At 39.1% G+C, this 18,191-nt stretch overlaps 1 protein-coding gene across 1 annotated transcript in view; it reads right to left on the bottom strand.

Annotated features, from left to right (window-relative positions):
• Window positions 1-73: 73 nt before the first annotated feature.
• Window positions 74-18,191, bottom strand: part of LOC111325637 (tetratricopeptide repeat protein 39B) — a 21,775-nt gene continuing 3,657 nt past the window's right edge. Inside the window, exons 2-20 of the mRNA XM_088738911.1 lie at window positions 17,053-17,163; window positions 15,877-15,952; window positions 14,794-14,849; window positions 13,110-13,186; window positions 12,920-12,987; window positions 12,340-12,404; window positions 11,879-11,984; window positions 10,955-11,020; window positions 9,933-10,041; window positions 8,077-8,144; window positions 6,409-6,468; window positions 5,592-5,683; window positions 5,322-5,391; window positions 4,821-4,933; window positions 4,467-4,584; window positions 3,948-4,059; window positions 3,005-3,122; window positions 2,526-2,642; window positions 74-1,722 (exon numbers count right to left, since the gene is read on the bottom strand). Of these exons, the coding sequence (XP_088595037.1) occupies window positions 1,383-1,722; window positions 2,526-2,642; window positions 3,005-3,122; window positions 3,948-4,059; window positions 4,467-4,584; window positions 4,821-4,933; window positions 5,322-5,391; window positions 5,592-5,683; window positions 6,409-6,468; window positions 8,077-8,144; window positions 9,933-10,041; window positions 10,955-11,020; window positions 11,879-11,984; window positions 12,340-12,404; window positions 12,920-12,987; window positions 13,110-13,186; window positions 14,794-14,849; window positions 15,877-15,952; window positions 17,053-17,163 (1,942 nt within the window). The 3' untranslated portion in view covers window positions 74-1,382. The remainder of the gene's footprint in view (window positions 1,723-2,525; window positions 2,643-3,004; window positions 3,123-3,947; window positions 4,060-4,466; window positions 4,585-4,820; window positions 4,934-5,321; window positions 5,392-5,591; window positions 5,684-6,408; window positions 6,469-8,076; window positions 8,145-9,932; window positions 10,042-10,954; window positions 11,021-11,878; window positions 11,985-12,339; window positions 12,405-12,919; window positions 12,988-13,109; window positions 13,187-14,793; window positions 14,850-15,876; window positions 15,953-17,052; window positions 17,164-18,191) is intronic.

Here is an 18,191-nt window from a genome sequence, read left to right as displayed (position 1 = left end):
TCAGATACCACTGGGTATGAAATTCAAGTTTGAAAAGTTATCAGTGCATTCGGTACTTAGTTATAACACCAACCAAAGTTGAAGGGTTTTATTGCTATAAATTCGCAGCAGGAGGAATACAAAACTGTTTTCCTATGTAAATATGCTAACTCCGAAACTGAGGGAAAACAATGAAAAGTACGGTAATTCACAATTCCTTTGTAATGAATTTTCGCAAACAGTCAATTTAACCTTCAAATCTTACAGTTACACGATGTAAAACAAGTCCTCACTCACGCAACAGTATGACCTAACTGACTGAAAAAAGAAATTTATATACTCGAGGAAAATTTAAAGCTCTCCTGATTTTTTTACACATCGGGCGATTATATTAACACAATTTCGCTCCGTGCGACGTATGTACAGAAATAGTTATATGTTTCCTGTGGATAATTTAGAAATACTGAGTTCTGTGTTTCCTTTTGATGATTTAGAATGTTTCTGATTTAAAAATAAATAAATTAGAATGTTTATTTCAAGTGTGATACAAACTAGCTCCTACGTGCCCTGTTAGGAACGATGCAAATTAAACGAACAGGCATAATAAATAGAATTCATAATCAGTTTGAATTCCTAACGCATTTAGAAGATTAACTTTAGATTTTAAGGGGAATTAAGCACATGAAACTACTTCCCCTTGTAAATTGAAATTATAACTGAGCTAGATCATTGCTCACGTGATTAGAGATCGGCGTGCTCTGATTGGTCGAAGAGCGAGTGATATCTCGCTACTATCACGCTGCGCGAGGTGATCATATTACGGGCATTTTACTATCTGGATTGAGCTCGCCTCTGTTAGCTTTTGGTGAAGACTGGAGAATACATTAATTGAAATCAGTCAACCTGAACCCGCCCCACCTTCCCCACCCTCCCTCACAAAATCCTTACGTAGAAAGCGCTCGTGAAGATCACGAGTCGCAAGATATTACTCCTATGCGATTCAATAAAGCACTCGCCACAGAGTAACCGAAATATTATGCCTCTTGTGATAACGACTTTCCTCACCCAAATACCCAGTTTTAAACAAAAAATGAAAGAACGCCTCTTCAATTAAATAAAAAAAAAGCCTAATTTAAAATTGGGAAAAAGACTCCGTTTAAGTACACACAAATAAAGCTCTAATGACGTTTAACAGAATCGGAAAAAAATATATATACTTATCACTTATAGTTTTTCCCAGTTTGGCTTCATTAGAGTGGAACTGATATGTGTTTATTTTAAAAAAAACTACCTGCGGCTTTTAGACCTAATAAGTTAATTACCAAGACTTTTTAATATTGTGTAACACCACAAAGAAGATACTAAAGAAAATTTAAAAAACTTAAAGAGAAGGGAACTTTTTTTTACACTGTGGTTTCCATGACAACGTTCTTCTTGGGACTGTTATCCGGCTCCATCTCTCCCAGGTCCCTCTCATCTTCTGATGAATATTCGGGAGCGGTCTCAAAGGACGAGTTGGAGTCCTGGCGCAAGAGACTCTCGGACCCACCAAGAGAGATGCTGATAGAATCCTCGTCTATTGAGGAATTGTTGTTAGTGACACCATTCTTGGCGCGTTTGGAGTGCTTTTTTTCCATTTTAGCTGATTCTTTTGCTTGCTTGCGTCTGTGTTTGATTTCTTGAAGCGCCGAGTGGATTCTGAAGTGAAGTCTGCTTTGTAACAAATGGTTCTCATAGTCTTTCCTGTAAGTTCCAAAAATATGTTCTCATTGATTTTGTGGGGAATGCTCGTGAGCAAAATTAAGTCAGTCTCCTCTCCTTGAGTACACTACGAAAGGTATAAAGTCTGCTACCCACAGAGCTAATATGGGTCGACGTCAGTATCAAAGCTATTATGCATCCATCCCCACCCTAACCTGAACACAGTCGACTGCGCAGCTGCTCAGAAACTAAAATTGTTTCAAATAAGCCAGGTGATATCAAACCTCATACCATACATAGAGTACTCTACCACAGAAGTATCAATGCTACCACGTGACGAGTCCCTCTGCCATCATTACATTACACAGGTTAATATTAATATCATTCAATCATAGCACTACTCACGCACACGTCAGTTTAGTTCGCTCGGTTAAGAGGCCAATAACAAGCGTCCCACATGCATAAAGTATGAACAGATTACAATGGGAAATACGTTCAGAACTGAACTGGTTTGATGCTTTACCCCGTTCAACACTTAACAGCTCTTGAACCATTTCCCACGCTTAAACACGGTGACACCGAGCCACACGTGACACCGGTTGAAAGTTTTCCCGCGCTTAAATACGGTGACACAGAGCCACACGTAACACCAGTTGCAAGTTTTCCCGCGCTTAACACCACTTGCAGGTAGGTTACAAATCCTTCGCTGTTTAAAAACGCTTGTAAATGTCCACTCACTTCACAGCTTTTCTTAAAACATGGGTTGCATGTCTTCTCTGAGTTCTGCGTTGCTTTCTGTTTTGAATATTTACCATCACGTAGAAACATCGAATTGCTTTTCATACCTTGTTTTATTGAGATATTCTTTGGCTTGATCCAGGTCTCCCTCCTCTAGGAACAGTAAGCCAACTTCTGCGCATGCGAAGGGCGCCAAATACAAATCCTTAACTAGGTCCTTTGATCTGCAATAAGAAGCCTCTAACAAAATCAAAATGTGGAAAGAGGCACTTTCTTCCCTAGTTGGAAAAGGGGACCGACAAAATGCCACGCCAAAAGCAAACCAATGAAAAGAAAAAAAAAAGACAATCGCCTGCTGGAGCTGGCCGACAATGGCCTGGATTCTTCTCCCGAGACCTCTCTGAGCTCGATACACTCATTTGCTAGAGATTTTTCGCGCTTGTTTTTGTTCCCATACTCGAAGGAAGTTGCAAGGATCATATGCAACAAACCCATGGTTTTAACCTTTTCACTCCCAAGATCCAGTAGAAAAATTAGAAGGAAAATGATGCGAGAAGACAACTTGCCGCCTGAAAAGGTTACTGACCTGTTAACCGCGTTAAGGAGGCTCTCCATTGCTTCTTTAGGTTTGTTCACACAACGGTAACACATTCCCTGTAGCAGGTATCCCAAACACAAATCATCTATGTAATTTGTATTTTTATCTGAAAAAAAAAGAGAAGCCTGTCGCGTTGTTATCTTGAATACATATGAAAAGATTTGGACTGACGCTGGGGCTTAGATGTCGCTGCAATTGAAAAGTCTGCGCGAAACTGCAAGTCTGCTCATTGGATGGTTTAGGTTCTAGTCATGGCCGCTGACAATGATTTATGTTAGGCAGTACTGGGCTTGCTTCTCTCGACCCAGGACTCCTCGAGTATCAATTGGCGGCACCAATGAACTGTTCGAGTCCTGTTAGAACCTGAATTTTTCCAGGCTTCATTTCATAGATTATAGAATTTCGATGGTCTTTTCTCTTTTAAGATACTTAAAACAATAAACAATAACAGTTCTTAGGACGCGTTTCACGATTTTCAATGCAATTGCAAATTTGGTAATTATTAATTCACACAAATTGGAAATAGAGATAGTAAACAAACATGAACACAGTGTTTAGAAAAAAAAAAAAAACACCCAACTGGCCGGAGGCAGACCAGTTTGCAATATGTATGGAGCAGCCAAGGAGTTGAACTCCGGGCTTCTGAAAACAAATCCAGGGAGTAGTAGGGTGGAGGGCTTGCGGCGGGGACATTCATACTACTAAGCTCGATTTCCGCTGAGGAGCGCGGGCTCTAGTTCCCGAACAGCAGCTGGTAATCGAGCCTACCAGATTACAAGACCAGCGCCAAGGCCACTCGGCCACTCTACCCCTTTTTGTTTACACTTGAGTGACTGCGCGACCTGGAAACCTCTCGCAAAGCTGAGGCAAACGTGAAAGTTGGTTTCTTTCAAGCTATAATCATAAGTAACTGTTTCTACTTATAGTTTACCTTTAGTTTCTTCTAACTCTACCAGTGACGTTTGGACAAGTTTCAACATTGGCCTCACTAAGTCTGGCCTGCGATGAAGAACCTTGAACCCATTCCATAGCAATATAAGTTCCTGAAGGGAGAATTAGTTAAGGTGTTTCTTAATTTCCCAAAAACAACCTCAAATATGTATCATTTAGTAATATCTAACGTAGATCCTGATTCGAATCCGGCTCCTCACCCTTCCCGTCTCGAGAAAAAAAAGTCACTTTGCTGCCGTTTGAGAATGGCCGATTGTTAAATAGTTCAAGATTATACCCCTAAAAATGTGTTATCTAACGTTCTTGTACAAAGATCCACGTGACGCACTAGCCAGGCTAACATTTCTCACATGTACAGAAGACAAAAATTTTCCCGCCATTGCGGCTTGAGAGAGTGACTCGTTCCAGTTATGTCTTATTATCAAAACAATCTGCTTTACAATGCTAATTTGACCAACTGAGAAAAGAAATTTTGACAGAAGATTCCCCTAGCACTTACCATCCCAGGAAGGAATAGATGATTGCCTTGTTCCAGATACTTGTTAGCTTTGTGAATGGAAAATTTTTCAAATGGAACGGACTTTCCAGCGATGCGCTGCTTGTATTCCGGAAGTCGCCTGTTACAAAGACAACCAACTGGTATCCAATCGTTTTGAAAGCTCATGCGAGCGACGCGGGAGCGCAACGTATATATTGGTTTAAGAGCAAGCGAAAGAGGGACACTTCCTCTGCATCTCATTTTCTGAACCTCCCCTTTGGATCCTTTAACACCACAGAGGCAATTACAGAAATAGTCGTATAAATAATCCACAAAAGTTATCCGCTTTTTTCCCCTTTTTTCCTTCTTATTTACCTGAAAAGATACTCTTCGGTGTCCTTTTCACCTTGATCGTCTTCTTCAGCAAGCTCCAGGTTTCTAATTCTCGCCATAACTCTGAAGCAAGCCTTAAGATACATGTAGGAAGTCTGCCGGAGAAAGTTTTTGTAAAAGCTTTTGTAATCATGTAATGTGACTGTAATTCTTTTCAAGCAACGAAGGGCTAACGCTCGAAACGTCACCTTTAGAAACTCTTTACGGTAGCTAATTCACATTATTAATTCAGTTGAAAAAACCAAATAATTCTGTTTTACCCGCACCGGTTCTTTAGAAACTTGCTTTCTTTATTCATCAACCGCGCTTCTGTTCGGCAAGTGGTGAAAGCGTCATTGAGACTGAGACTTGAAAGCTAAGTGTGATGATGACAATGGGAAAAATTTGTATGTTCTTATATGCCTATATCTATTTTCTTTCTGACAACAATGATGTTATGGCTAATTTTCACATATTTTATTTTTCTAAACTTTCATAGCTTACCCGTGACCAGCGGCTTTCCTTCAAAAGAACACTTGCATAGTGGTACGCTCTGGCCCAGTCGCCCTCATATCTGATGAGACAGAAAAAGAGGATTTTGATCATAGTTTGGCAACGACAAAAACAACAAAACTTTACCATGTGCAGTAGCAATGGTAAAGGAGAAGACTTGTACTGTTACAGTATTTTCCATTTGAAATGGAAACGTGAATGTGACCAACGTGACACAGACTAAAACGAGAACTGAACGGTCTAGTGTGACGATCTACTTACGAATAACACCACATCAACTCCCAGTAACATATATGATGGAACTGTTTCCATTCAGACTGAACTGCAATTGAATCATTGTAGCTTTTGGTGGCCTGAAGAAAAAAAGAAAAGACAAAAAGCTCATCGCAAAATCATGTCAAGTCATGTCGCCGGAGTCGTTTACCCTCACGCCACATCGTGTAACGCTGATCGTGACAGGTCCAGTCATTTCTTTACAGTCACCCCATGATATGTCACGTCACACCACGTCTCAAATTGTTATGCCACATCATGTCATGCAACAATCAGCCGCCTTCTATCATGTCTAAGAGTAACGTCAAACACCGCGATACGTCAAGCCAGTCGCGCCACGTCACCTCAGCTTCTGTTACTTTTCCTTCTCTAGATTAGTCTGAGCCGCCAGTTTACCATAGGTTTAGAGAGGGGTGAGCAGAGAGACAACTGGGTCACTTTTCCAAGCCTCCATGTACCACGAACTCAATATATAAGTTCGTGGAGCATAGGGACTTGGAATAAGTATAAGTGTAAAGTGTTGTGACGCTATATTACATCACAAAGCTTTTACATTTGATTTATTACCGTGAAAGATGCAGCCTTTGTGTTTTAACATAAAACGAGTCAATCTTCCTATATTCATGAATAACGAGCGTAGGTTTCTTCACTTTCTTTTCGCTCTGACGAAGGGCTATTTAGTAGAGCTAAGGCACGACAAGACAGCTTTCGAAACTCTTTAAAGTGGCCAGTTCACAACATCGACTCCGTTGATAAAACCAAGTTATCTTCCTGTTTTATTAGGTTCCTCTGCATTAGCACTGACCTCATCTAACTTGCCTTGAACTTGTTTTATACGCCCAGCGTAGTACAAGAATATCGCTCCCTGCGAAAAAAAGTATAATGCATACATTAAAACTTGATATGCGAACAATAACCTGCCGTTACCGCCTGAGGGGCAATTTGGTTTTCAGGGGGTATGGAGGGGAAACTATGGAAAATTAATTGCCAATCAACTGCCAAGAAGGGGTGATCAAAAGAACATAACAGAGCCTTAGCGGGGATCAGATAAATTTTATGGTGACATTACCAAAATCGTCCACCCTCTCCCTTCTCCCCTCCCCGCTAAAGATAACTAATGACCGACCCCTTGGTACTTCTAGAAATAAAAGGACCAAGCAGAGATAAAAATGAAAGCGAGGGAGGTTTGGTAACGAATAATTAAACGCTAGGTAAGCAACTTTAACTCCCCTACACTATCACATCAGTATGCATATTCTCCATACTGATCTCTATACATTTCCTGAGGTGTTGACAAGGAGAATTCGTTTCACAATCAAGAGCTTCTTTTGCTGATGCTTAATTTCTTTCAGAGGTAAGAAGAAATTAGATGCTTGTCACGACTTTTTCAAAAAGGAAGACTAGCAAGTACGATTCAGAGTCAATGGAAACTGCTCTCATTGCTGCATTACCCTGTGATATCGCCGCTTTAGTCTCATGAAATCAGAGAGCAACACCTTGTCAATCCTTTACGCAATACTTTTGGGATGTCTGCAAAATCAAACCTGTCTTTTGCGGACACGCGGGGAATTGCTTGATACAGGTTGATGGTATTGTAAAGTACGACAAAAAACGCTATTTTTTCATAACAGACCACTTAATGAACAAAAAGAAACTCAAACATTCTTCTCAAATTGATTTAGGGACCAATTCAGTGACCAACACGTAAGCTACGGCTACTTTGGTCACTGTGCACACATATACAAACCTGCATGATATCTACTTGTCAGTATCTTCTTCACCTAATTATATAAGTCATCTTATACTGTATTAATTTGAATAGTGCGAAATACACTTGGAAACTTGAAACTAGGGGGATAAATATGGATTAAACTGTACTTGAAAGATAATTCTTAATTTAATTTGAGTGGTTCTATTTTAAGTGACCATTCAAAACAGATGAGGAAATTACAAAAAGGCTGTTGAGATTCAGCAAAGGGTGGCCACGACCGCTTAATAGTCCTTTTTACAGTTGTGGGCTTGGTGGCTAACCCTTTGAACAGGAGTGAGGCTAAGGGTGACCCTGTTGTGATAGAGACCTGTATCTAGTTACCATGATGACAAAGAAATTTTCATTTGAAAAGCAGCAAAATCTGTATCATAACAACGTCACCCTTGGCCTCACTCCTGTTCAAAGGCTTGGCCACCAAGCCCACAACTGCAAAAAGGACTATAGAGGTGACCGCAAAATACGGTGCTGCTCAGTACAGGTGCAACTGTATATCTTTCTTCATTTCAGAGAGATCGAGAACGACGTGCGGACCAGGAAGGCCTGGTAACACTGGTACGAAACGCCTGTACAGCCAATCAGATTGTGAGTTTTCAAACCACTGCCCAGGAATTACAGCAATAGGGAATGATGTATTTACGCATCTCCGGGACAGGTCCGAAATGAAACCATTGCATTTAGAAGAAGTTCCTTGCTAAAAAATACCTTTGGAAAAGCCTTCAAATGTGGCTGAAGAATTTCTTCGGCATACATGACATCTCCTTCACCGTTTCCTGAAGGAATAAATGACAATATTTCAATAAAAAGCTTTGCATCATAAGATAAGTTGAAATCCTGAAAGTCTTGAGAAGAAAAAGACTTGTGGAGAGATTGAGCCGCTCACATGGGGAATTTTGTAAACACATTCTCTTCAATATTCTTAATGGGAACAGGGTTTCTTTAATTACCGTAGGTAGTTATGTTCATTAATAAGGCTGACTGTATTCCGTCACAATACTAGCATCCCCTCTTCCCAAATGAGACCGTCGCGAAAAACATTAATCTGTACAGTACTCATTTAATTCTAACTGACTACCTAAGCTGAGAGACAGCAGCTTGTAGTCTGGTGTTGGGTTTAAAACCTTGTTGATAGAGGGAAAAAAAAAAACAACAAAAACAAAAACACTGGGTAAAAAAAAAAAAAAAAAAAAAAAAAAAACAAGCTGAAAAAAATCGCAATCTACCTAGGAAGAGTTAAACATCTACATAGAATTTACTTAGCCGGAAGAGTCATTAACCTAAAAGCAGTGCAGCTTTGTGAACCAATAGGAAGCCTGGTGGTTGGAGAATTATTTAAGGACCTTCGATTACGGTCTGTACATGTGCGTCTTCATTAGCGTCATTTCTTAATAAAAAATAAGTCGGTGGCTTCGCCATCAATGAACGAGGAAGTATACCAAGTATGATGCTTATTTTCCGCGGGAATTTCACCAAGGTGATTGAGATTACAACTACATTTGATGTTACGCCGAGGGGAGACCAAATGTTCAATAGCTACGTCCACGTCAACTGCATCGTGCGAGATAACATGGCCCCGCTGTAAGAGAAGATTCGTTTCAAATAATTGGTGCTTGGTTTGGACAGGGTCAGGCTTCCCTCAGAGTATGTATAAAAGTGAGTACGAATCTGACTGGCTTGAGTGAGTTCTTTGTAATACCACGTTCTGAGCTTGAGAGCGGTAACCTCGTTACAGTGGTTTTCCTATTGGCATTTAGCACGCAACTAGACTCCGTGTACGTCAACTTTAAGAGGGTGTTGAGAAAGCCCTTGAATTCAACATTCTTGGCACAAGAATGATAATGTATATAATGCAATTTCCAACATAAATTTTTCTGTTCTTTGATAAGAAGCGATCAACATATATTTCTGAACACCCGAATAGGAAAGCGGTTCCGACGAAATTAGGTCTGTTTGTAATTTGAGAATTTAGGGAAAATGTATGTGAACCTGTGAAGTCTTCCTATCGTCGCAATTTGCTTCAGTTTGATAAATGTCAACGTACACTGTACGATACCAAAAAGCGAATTATTACCACAATAAAGTAGCAAGCTGTTGTAACGTCATCATTTTAAAAATGTTATGATCTTAATGAAAGAGAGAAAAACGCTAGCCTGGAATAGTGAGATTTTCTGTATGGCTCATATGCTCACGTGTCAGCTGAAGCGCTTGTTCAAGTTCGTGAAAAAAGACCTCAGTGTGTTTACAAATCAGCAAGAGCTTGAAGATAATTTGCTTTTAACATGATCTTCTGCCGCCAGAATAGTAGTCACTTGACGCTGCATACACCACGCGCCTTTTCCAGGTTTCAACCGGTTGTTGACTTAATTTCGCACCTTTTTACAGTACACTTCTAAAGTAAATTATTGTTACGTAATTGTACCATTACGTAAGTTGTAGATAATATTTACATGCAATATAATCCCTCGGATCTTGCTTTTTGCTACACGTTTTTTGACAATGGGGATTTCGTTCTATTAAACATCGTGAACACATCAATTCTACTGATAAATCTGACCACTTACCAAGGTAATAAGTTATTACACTGTGATAGGCCAACAGTACCATGGCACACATGGGTGATCTTAAGTTCTGGTCTCTGCACCCTTGGTCTAAATGATCCAGACCTAAAAACTGGTCATAAAATGGAAGGTAAAACTTACATCTCATCGTTGAATTTTGTCAAGTTCTGATCATCAATTCTCCATTCTTACTACTACGCATCTCCTTGTAAATAAGTTACATGTACGAGAATTGAGTTATATATCCAAATAATGCCCTCTACTGAGAGGATAAGTTTGTGCACTCATAAGATCTGGTCACTCAATTTAACAAATGGTAAACACCACAGCGTACACTATTGAGTTGTGGATGCACGCGGGAGGTTGCTAAGCACGAAAGAAGCGTAAGAGTCGCTCTAGCCTCTTGAGTGCTTAGCAAACCTCCCAAGTGCATCCATAACTCAATAGTGTTCGCTGTGGTGTTTACCATTTGTTTTATAACATAACATTGATACATTGTAGCTAAAGAGTTCCCTTTTATTTAACAAATCTTACGTGACCAGAAAAAACAAGCGAGCGCGGAAAAATAGTCTTTGCATTTGCTCACGTCAGCAGCGTACACCCATGGGCAAATGGGGGACGCTATATTGACCAATCAGAGCGCGCGCTTTACTTTGGTTGTGCTTTAATATGTATTGACGTATGAGACATAATTGTGAGGCTCATGCTTCGTACGTGTTAATCACCTCTAGGGAGTGGACATATTCAAAATGGAACTACTTGTCTTAACCTACATCATGGCATTTGGATTAAGTTTTTTTTAGCTGACGCTGATACGAAAGTGATCAAATCTGATATCACATTTTACAACCAACGAGAATTCAAAAAGCAAGTTTTTAAACGCTCTCACAATGAAGTTGAACAAAAGGCAATTCATAACTGCAATTCTGTACATTCCGCACCCAATTGAAATTGGCTTAATGAAAGAATCTTTGCAATCTACAGGCTTGAAATTTGACTCAGGGTCTGAGGAATGAAAGTGTTACCTTGTCTCCTGAAAAACCAACCCACTCTAACAGCTTGATTATCTTTGCAGGAAGTAAGGACAACATCTAGGAGAAGACAAAAAAAATAAAATGTGTTAACATTGTGCAAGCAAAGTGTTTGTGCAAGCATACCGCCTCCCGGTTAGCTCAATTGGTTAGAGCGCCGGATTGTGTTGTGCGGGAGGTCGAGGGTTCGAGCCCCGGCCGGACCAATACTCATGGTCTTAAAATAAGTGAGGAGAATTTACTACCTTTCTATAATATCAAGAAATGGATAGATATTCTAGTCTTCTCGGATAAGGACGAATAAACCGTAGGCCCCGTCTCCTGCAGGGTTAGGGGTAGGAGACGTTAATTTCCCACGTACGAGATTACTGTGTGGTGGATGTCCTCCCCTGGGGTGGGATGGGAGGGAAGGTGAGATCGTTACATGGACTGAAGCGGCTGCTAGAGGCGCCTGATAATGCTGACGTCCGATCTCAACCTTATCATTGTAACTAGACACGTTTGTTGTTTAGAGTGCTTGAGACTTTCTTTCTTTCTTTCTTTCTCTTACAATTGTAGTCTCAAAAATGACAATTTAATTTAATTTGAAGAAAACTCATGCAAGTTTCTTTATCTTGGAGTGACAGAGAGAATTTCTGCTCTCTCTGAAATGGACAGAGGTCCATGAATCTTGTCCACCTCCACCATATCGCTTCCTGGGCTGCCCCAACAGTTTGCCCCTGCCAATCATGATTGAATAGAGGCATGACACATCAAAACCATCTCAATCCACAGTCTTACACTTAGATGGCAACCATAAACACTTCCGAATGCTTATAGTTTTAGAATGAACACGATGCATTGATTGGAACAATAAGATCATCGTGATAATTTTTATGAGGTGATAAATCTAGTTCACTTAACTTTCTGTAGACTCACCAAATTAAATCCTCCAATGCCAAGATGAACTCCTCCTTCAAAGTCCTTTCTTTGGGGAGAATGTTGAAGAGAAGATGGCTGATGGGCAACCATGTCCAGGCAAGTCCTGAATTAAGAGGAATAGTACGATATTATGAATCCTTTGACTCCATTGATCTGATAGATAATTCTCCCCTTTAGCTGCTACACATTACCTTGTAAGTTAGTGAGGAGAATTTGGTGTTAAATCAAGCTGTTCACTTCTACCTGATTAATGTTTGAGTATTCTCATTACCTGTTTGCTGGATAACATAGGGATATTATAGGGAGAAGTTACAGGTTAATCACTTCTGGGAGTTAAGGGGTTAATTAACAAAATAAATGATACCTTATATAGGTCTGCAATAAAAATTGGTGTCCAAACTAACTGTTTTCAATTCATTGGTGGATTGAAACGATCTGAATTTCACTGCAACACTTACTTGTAAGTTTGATAAGCACTTCTGATTTTGAGAGCTCCACGAATGAAGCTGACCAAATTTTCATCCTAAAGAAAAATTTGTAGGAGTCATTCCAGTTAGACAACCTAATCTATTGTCCATGGTAATTGTGACCTCCTAAACTAGCAGATTTCTATTCATCATTATTAAGCTATATAGTTTATTACTGACTAAAATAGTTGAGTTTAGTATAAACCAAGACAGTGGATAGCACTGATGGCACACCGCCCTGATTGGTTACTCAAACTCCAAACATCCTTTGTTATACATCTCTGTGCAACTTGCATCTGGGATTTACAACTGAAAGTATGTTGATCATTGCAGGAATAAATAACAAAAGGTAAAATCATCCCTTTTGTGCTCTGTTATCTTACTGTTCTAATATGATTATACTATACAACTTTTCACCTCAGTGGTGGTGGCTATCATAAGGCAGTGGACATTTGCGTGCTGGCTTGCAGCTAGATAAATATCTGCCACTAGCCCCCTCCAGTTCAGTGAATAGTTATCAAAGATTCACTGAGAGTGAAAGAAAGTCAACCCTATTTATCATTACCTATACCTGAATAAATGTCAGTAATGCCCTCATAAATAAACACTCGGCATAGCAGAGCTCAGCATGTCTTTCCACTAGAATGAAAACAAAACATATCTCAATTCAGAAAAAGGGCAGAGTGTTTGATGCAGTCCTGTTGTGAAACATCATAATCAAGATACAAAAACTGTAACAAGAACACTGCAGTAGAGAATACCTTCTGTTAAATTATCATAGGATGGATTCCAAATCCAACTGGTGAATGACTCTGTCCATGTATGTTTTCTTCTGTATCTAGAAAAAAAAAAATACAAAGATTAGAACCAAATTACATTCTAGCATTAATTAAAATCAAAATAACCATGCCTATTATTTCCTTCTTCTTGCAATGTGCAAGCATCCCATCCTTGGGGAGTAGCAACAATTCAAGTTGCTTCATAATGGGAAAATTGATTAACCCCTGGACAGCAGGCAGCTTGGGCCTCTTAGTTGAGGAGCTGACTTAGCCACACCTTTATCCCCTTTCGGCTCTCCATCTATCCTACCTCCCTTCCTCCATGCATTCTGCTCTCCATTGATCTATTGAGCTAACCACCTCCTGGTTAGCCCAATGGATAGAGTGCTGGACTGGTGTGCAGGAGGTCGAGGGTTCAAGCCCCGGCTGGACCAACACTCAAGGTCTTCAAATAATTGCGAAGAATATGCTACCTTTCTATAACTCAATAAATGGTTAGATATTCTAGTCTTCTCAGATAGGGATGAATAAATGGAGGTCCCGTCTCCTACAGGGTTAGGGGCAGGAGACGTTAATTTTTCCCACACACGAGATTACTGTGTGATGCCGATGTCCTTCCCTGGGGTGAGATGGGTGGGATTTATTGGGTGGACTACTCGCATGGTTCGCATATGTTCTGTTCTAGTCCTACCCTACTGCGGTAGGATGAATAAAACCGTACATCCCGTCTCCTGCAGGGTTAGGGGTAGGAGACATTAATTTCCTCTCTCCTGTACCTTCCATCCAACTTTTTCATCACACTTCCTCCCTACCAACCTCACTCCCCTGCCTTTTTCCATATCTCTCTCCCTTGATTCCTCCCTTCTCATTTAAAAACCACATGCTTCCATTAGCTTCCCTATCTCTCTCTTCTAAGGCCCCCAACAGCTGTCTCTTTCTTTCATTTCCTCATTCTCCTTTTCTTTCAAGTTAAATATTTCACTTAATTCCATCCCCTTGACACCCATATGCCCAACAGTAACTACACATTCATTATTGTTGTGACTGAAAATCCTTTTCATCTCAAATGCTGGCCATTGATTCATAAAAAATTCATAACAAATTTATAACATTACCAAACTAGAGTGCAAACTCTGATTGGTCAAATCAGTGTAGAGCACTTATCCAGCGATCTCTTGCACGGACTTTGTCAAATGTCCTGCCTTTCGCTCCATCAACATACATCACTAACAACACAGTTGCCTCAGGTTACTCGTTCAATCGGAATCACCTGGTTACTCATTAATGCCCATGGTTGTAGGCCGCTGACATGACCAAATGTAAGGATCAGTTTCGGTGCCCTTGTTTTTTCTAGTCATGTAAGACTTCTTAAATAAAAGGGACCTTTTCTGCTACAATGTATCAATGTTATGTTACAAAACAAATGATAAACACTGCAGTATACACTATTGAGATATGGATGCACATGGGAGGTTGCTAAGCACTCAGGAAGCTAGAGTTGCTCTCAGCTATCGTCTTGCGTGACTTTTATGATTCTTTCATGCTCTGCAGCCTCTGCATTCATCCATAACTCAATAGCGTATGCTGTGGTGTTTACCATTTTGTTAATTGCATTAAATTAAGTAACTAAATTAAAAAATAATGATAAAGTATTGGAAGGTATTACCTTTCACAGACATCCAAAGCAAGTTTATTGCTGTTACCAGCTTGCTGTATGGCTTGCTAAATAAAATAAATAAATTAAAACAGAAAATGCAAATCAATAATGAATGTATCTTTATGAAAAAGTTAATAATTAAATTGTCCTTGCCCATTTTGTTCTATGAGCTATTAGTATCAGTGTAGGATGAAGTTTGCAACAATTATTCATTCCAAGGGAACCATGCATTGTCTCAAAAATATATTTTTCCTTGTGGAATCTACTGGAGGTATTTCAACACCCATTTTTATACCAACCAATCCCCTCTCCCAGCTGCGGAACACTTCTTTGTAAATTAAAATAAGTCAAAGAGAATTCTATCATTTAATTCCCATGAGAGACCAAGAGAGAATATCTCCTTAAAGTAACATTAGAGACAGGTAATGAGAATAAAAAAAAAAGATCAAGCTCTGGAAGGGGATTATTGGTTGATCAAATACCAAATTCACTAAATCATTACAGCATATTAGAAGTGTATGGCAGATAGTGAGGAAAATTACTGATGAAATCTTGAGAGAAAAAGGTTTAGTGGTTTATCAACTGAACATAACTTGTGACTGTCTTCTCTTTGATTAATTTGTGTATTGATCTCATGATTGTGTATAGATCTCATGATTGTGTATTGACCTCATGATTGTGTGTTTAAATTCCCATTAGAGACCAAGAGAGAATATCTCCTTAAAGTAACATTAGAGACAGCTGTCTCTAATGTAGTGAGAATAAAAGAAAAAGATCAAGCTCTGGAAGGGGATTTATTGGTTGATCAAATACCAAATTCACTAAATCATTACAGCATAAGAACTGTATGGCAGATAGTGAGGAAAATTACTGATGAAATCTTGAGAGCAAAACGTTTAGCAGTTTATCAACTGAAGATAACTTGTGACTGTCTTCTCTTTGATTAATTTGTGTATTGATCTCTCAATGCTTAATATTCATTAAATGATGTATTTACTATAAATATATTTTATAAAGCACAATTAAACAGATATTGGGTTAGAAGGAGTCTTGAATTCTTTAACGTTAGGTAATTCTGTTTGTAGTACTCACAGGTTCAAATGTCATCATAGCCTGAAGATACATAATGGTGCTATAACCAAGAGCATGGTACATGCTTTCATTTATCCTAAGGTGAATCAAGAAATCTTCATTAATTTAACTGGCAGATAGTTACACTGGGTTTTACTTGTTGTGGCAAAAGAGGCTTACAAAGGGAGGGGGGGGGTCATGGGCACCCCTGGCATCCTCCCAGCTACATCACAAATGAACAAATCATCATCAAGTCATCATCTTCAGTTATTTACAAAAACCAAACACTCCTGAAGGCATCATACTTTGTAATTAGTTTGAGTTTATTATTACCACTGACTATTGAATTTTACAGAAAATGAGGAGAATTTAAATCTCAATTTCATTCTTCCCTTTTCAATTCTAGCATCTGAAAAAAATTCTGCTTGCATGGTCCTGGTTCTGGCACTTAATTAATCAAAATTTTGTGCATCATAATTAGTTCTGAATCAAATGCAAAGCCTAATTGACAATGCAGTATCAACATTGTCTGCATAATATCTGAGCAAAGTCTTCTCACCAACCCTTCCAAGGCTTAATTGACACCAACTTTTCAACTTACTAGCCAAGTGGCTAGTGATATCTTAGATGTTATGACAATTTCAGTTTGTTTACTAGCCAAACAAGCTAAGCCCTACAAGATCCAACCACGTATTGCCGCCAACTGCTGACATGTCGAGTATTTTTTTTATTATTATTTGACCCTGTTCATTGTCATATCATACATGGCACCGTCGATTTCTTAGGCCCTCTTTCTAAAAGCTGTGTTTTGTTGACAAACAGCTGAACCGTATATTGACTTAATTGACTTTTTTTTTTTTAATTAAAGAAATAAAGGCCTTTGCAGCCCACAGTTAGCTTGTGGAAATAAAAACCACTAGCCAAAACTGAATTTCTACTAGTCTGTGGCTAGTGGACTAGTCTGTTAGTGTCGAGCCCTGCCTTCCCTTAATCCAGCAACAGTCACCTGACAACAAGGTTGTTTTTTGTTCGCTGTTTTTTAACAAGTTATAAGGTTACGGTTGGGTTAGGGGAAGGCTACATGCACAGTTCTTCAAATACTGAGACATTGATCCCAACATCCTTGGGACAGTCTGAGGGCCTCTTCAAGAGTTCAAGATCTAAAGTTTTGTTAGATTAAGACACATTATTGATTACCATGGTTCAAGTTTTGCTTGTGCTTGAAGGAACTTGTTTGACAAACACAGGTTGACAGCAATATTTGTCATCTTAATAGCATCAGCTAACACTTTCTCGTCCACAGCACCACTGTAAACAATCGAGACTAGATTAATATTTTAAGCTTATACAATGCATCACCATTTTTTGTCTAAAGTTGAGGATTTTGAAGAATCCTTTCAATGAACTTTGCAAGGATCTTTACTTAATCCTTTCACTGCCAGAAGTGATTAACAAGTAACCTCTCCCTATATATTATCTGCAAACTGGGTGATGAGAATACTCAAACTTATCAGATAGAATTGCATCACAGAATAAAATCTCCCATTCTGATTGGTTAATGAGTAGAGGTATTTAGCATGGAATTGTGAGTTGAAATTGAGGCTAAGTGATATTGTTATGCATCTATGTACACGTAGCAACTATGAGAAATGTGTTTTTTTTCCCTTATTTTTATTTAATTCTGCGATTCAAGAAAATCGCATTACCTGACTTGTGAATTCCATGATAAATTGCACTTGAAAACGATATCACATTCATTGCCTTGCAATTCATGCGATATCTGTTTTGCGTGATGTTTACTGCAGAATTCCCTCATCAAGGAATGAATTTTCCTATAGAATTTTTTTCTTGGTCTAACACCAAATTTTCATAACTATATAGTTTACAAAGAAATTTAACAATCAGAATTTCAGAGTTAAAGGTTAATGATCTTTATAAGATCCTTGGAGGAATTCATTCTCAAATCCTTGAAGACCTTAACAAATTATTTTGTATAATTGCAGCATATCTTTGAACACTTTTCACTGGCCTCTTCACCCTTTCATTCCTGAGATCTCTATCGTAATTTTCCTTACTGTCTGCCATACAACTCTTCTGATATTAATGAATAAAGGCTGATAGTTTCGAAAGAAACTGTTTGGGGCTGCGTCGGTGGGAGTAACGAAATAATTTGGATATATCAACAAAGTTGAAATGTATATAAGAACGATCCTTCGCAGTAAAGCACTATTTGAGCAATAGTGGAAATCAGACCTGAAAAAAATTTCAGGCCTGTACGGGATTCGAACCACTGACCTCTGCGATACTAGTGCAGCGCTCTACCAATTGAGCTAACA

The sequence above is a fragment of the Stylophora pistillata genome, chromosome 11 (assembly GCF_964205215.1).
Source record: "Stylophora pistillata chromosome 11, jaStyPist1.2, whole genome shotgun sequence".
In the NCBI taxonomy this organism is placed as follows: domain Eukaryota; kingdom Metazoa; phylum Cnidaria; class Anthozoa; order Scleractinia; family Pocilloporidae; genus Stylophora; species Stylophora pistillata.
Note: the sequence above shows the minus strand (reverse complement) of the source record. Positions and strands in the feature narration are given on the sequence as shown.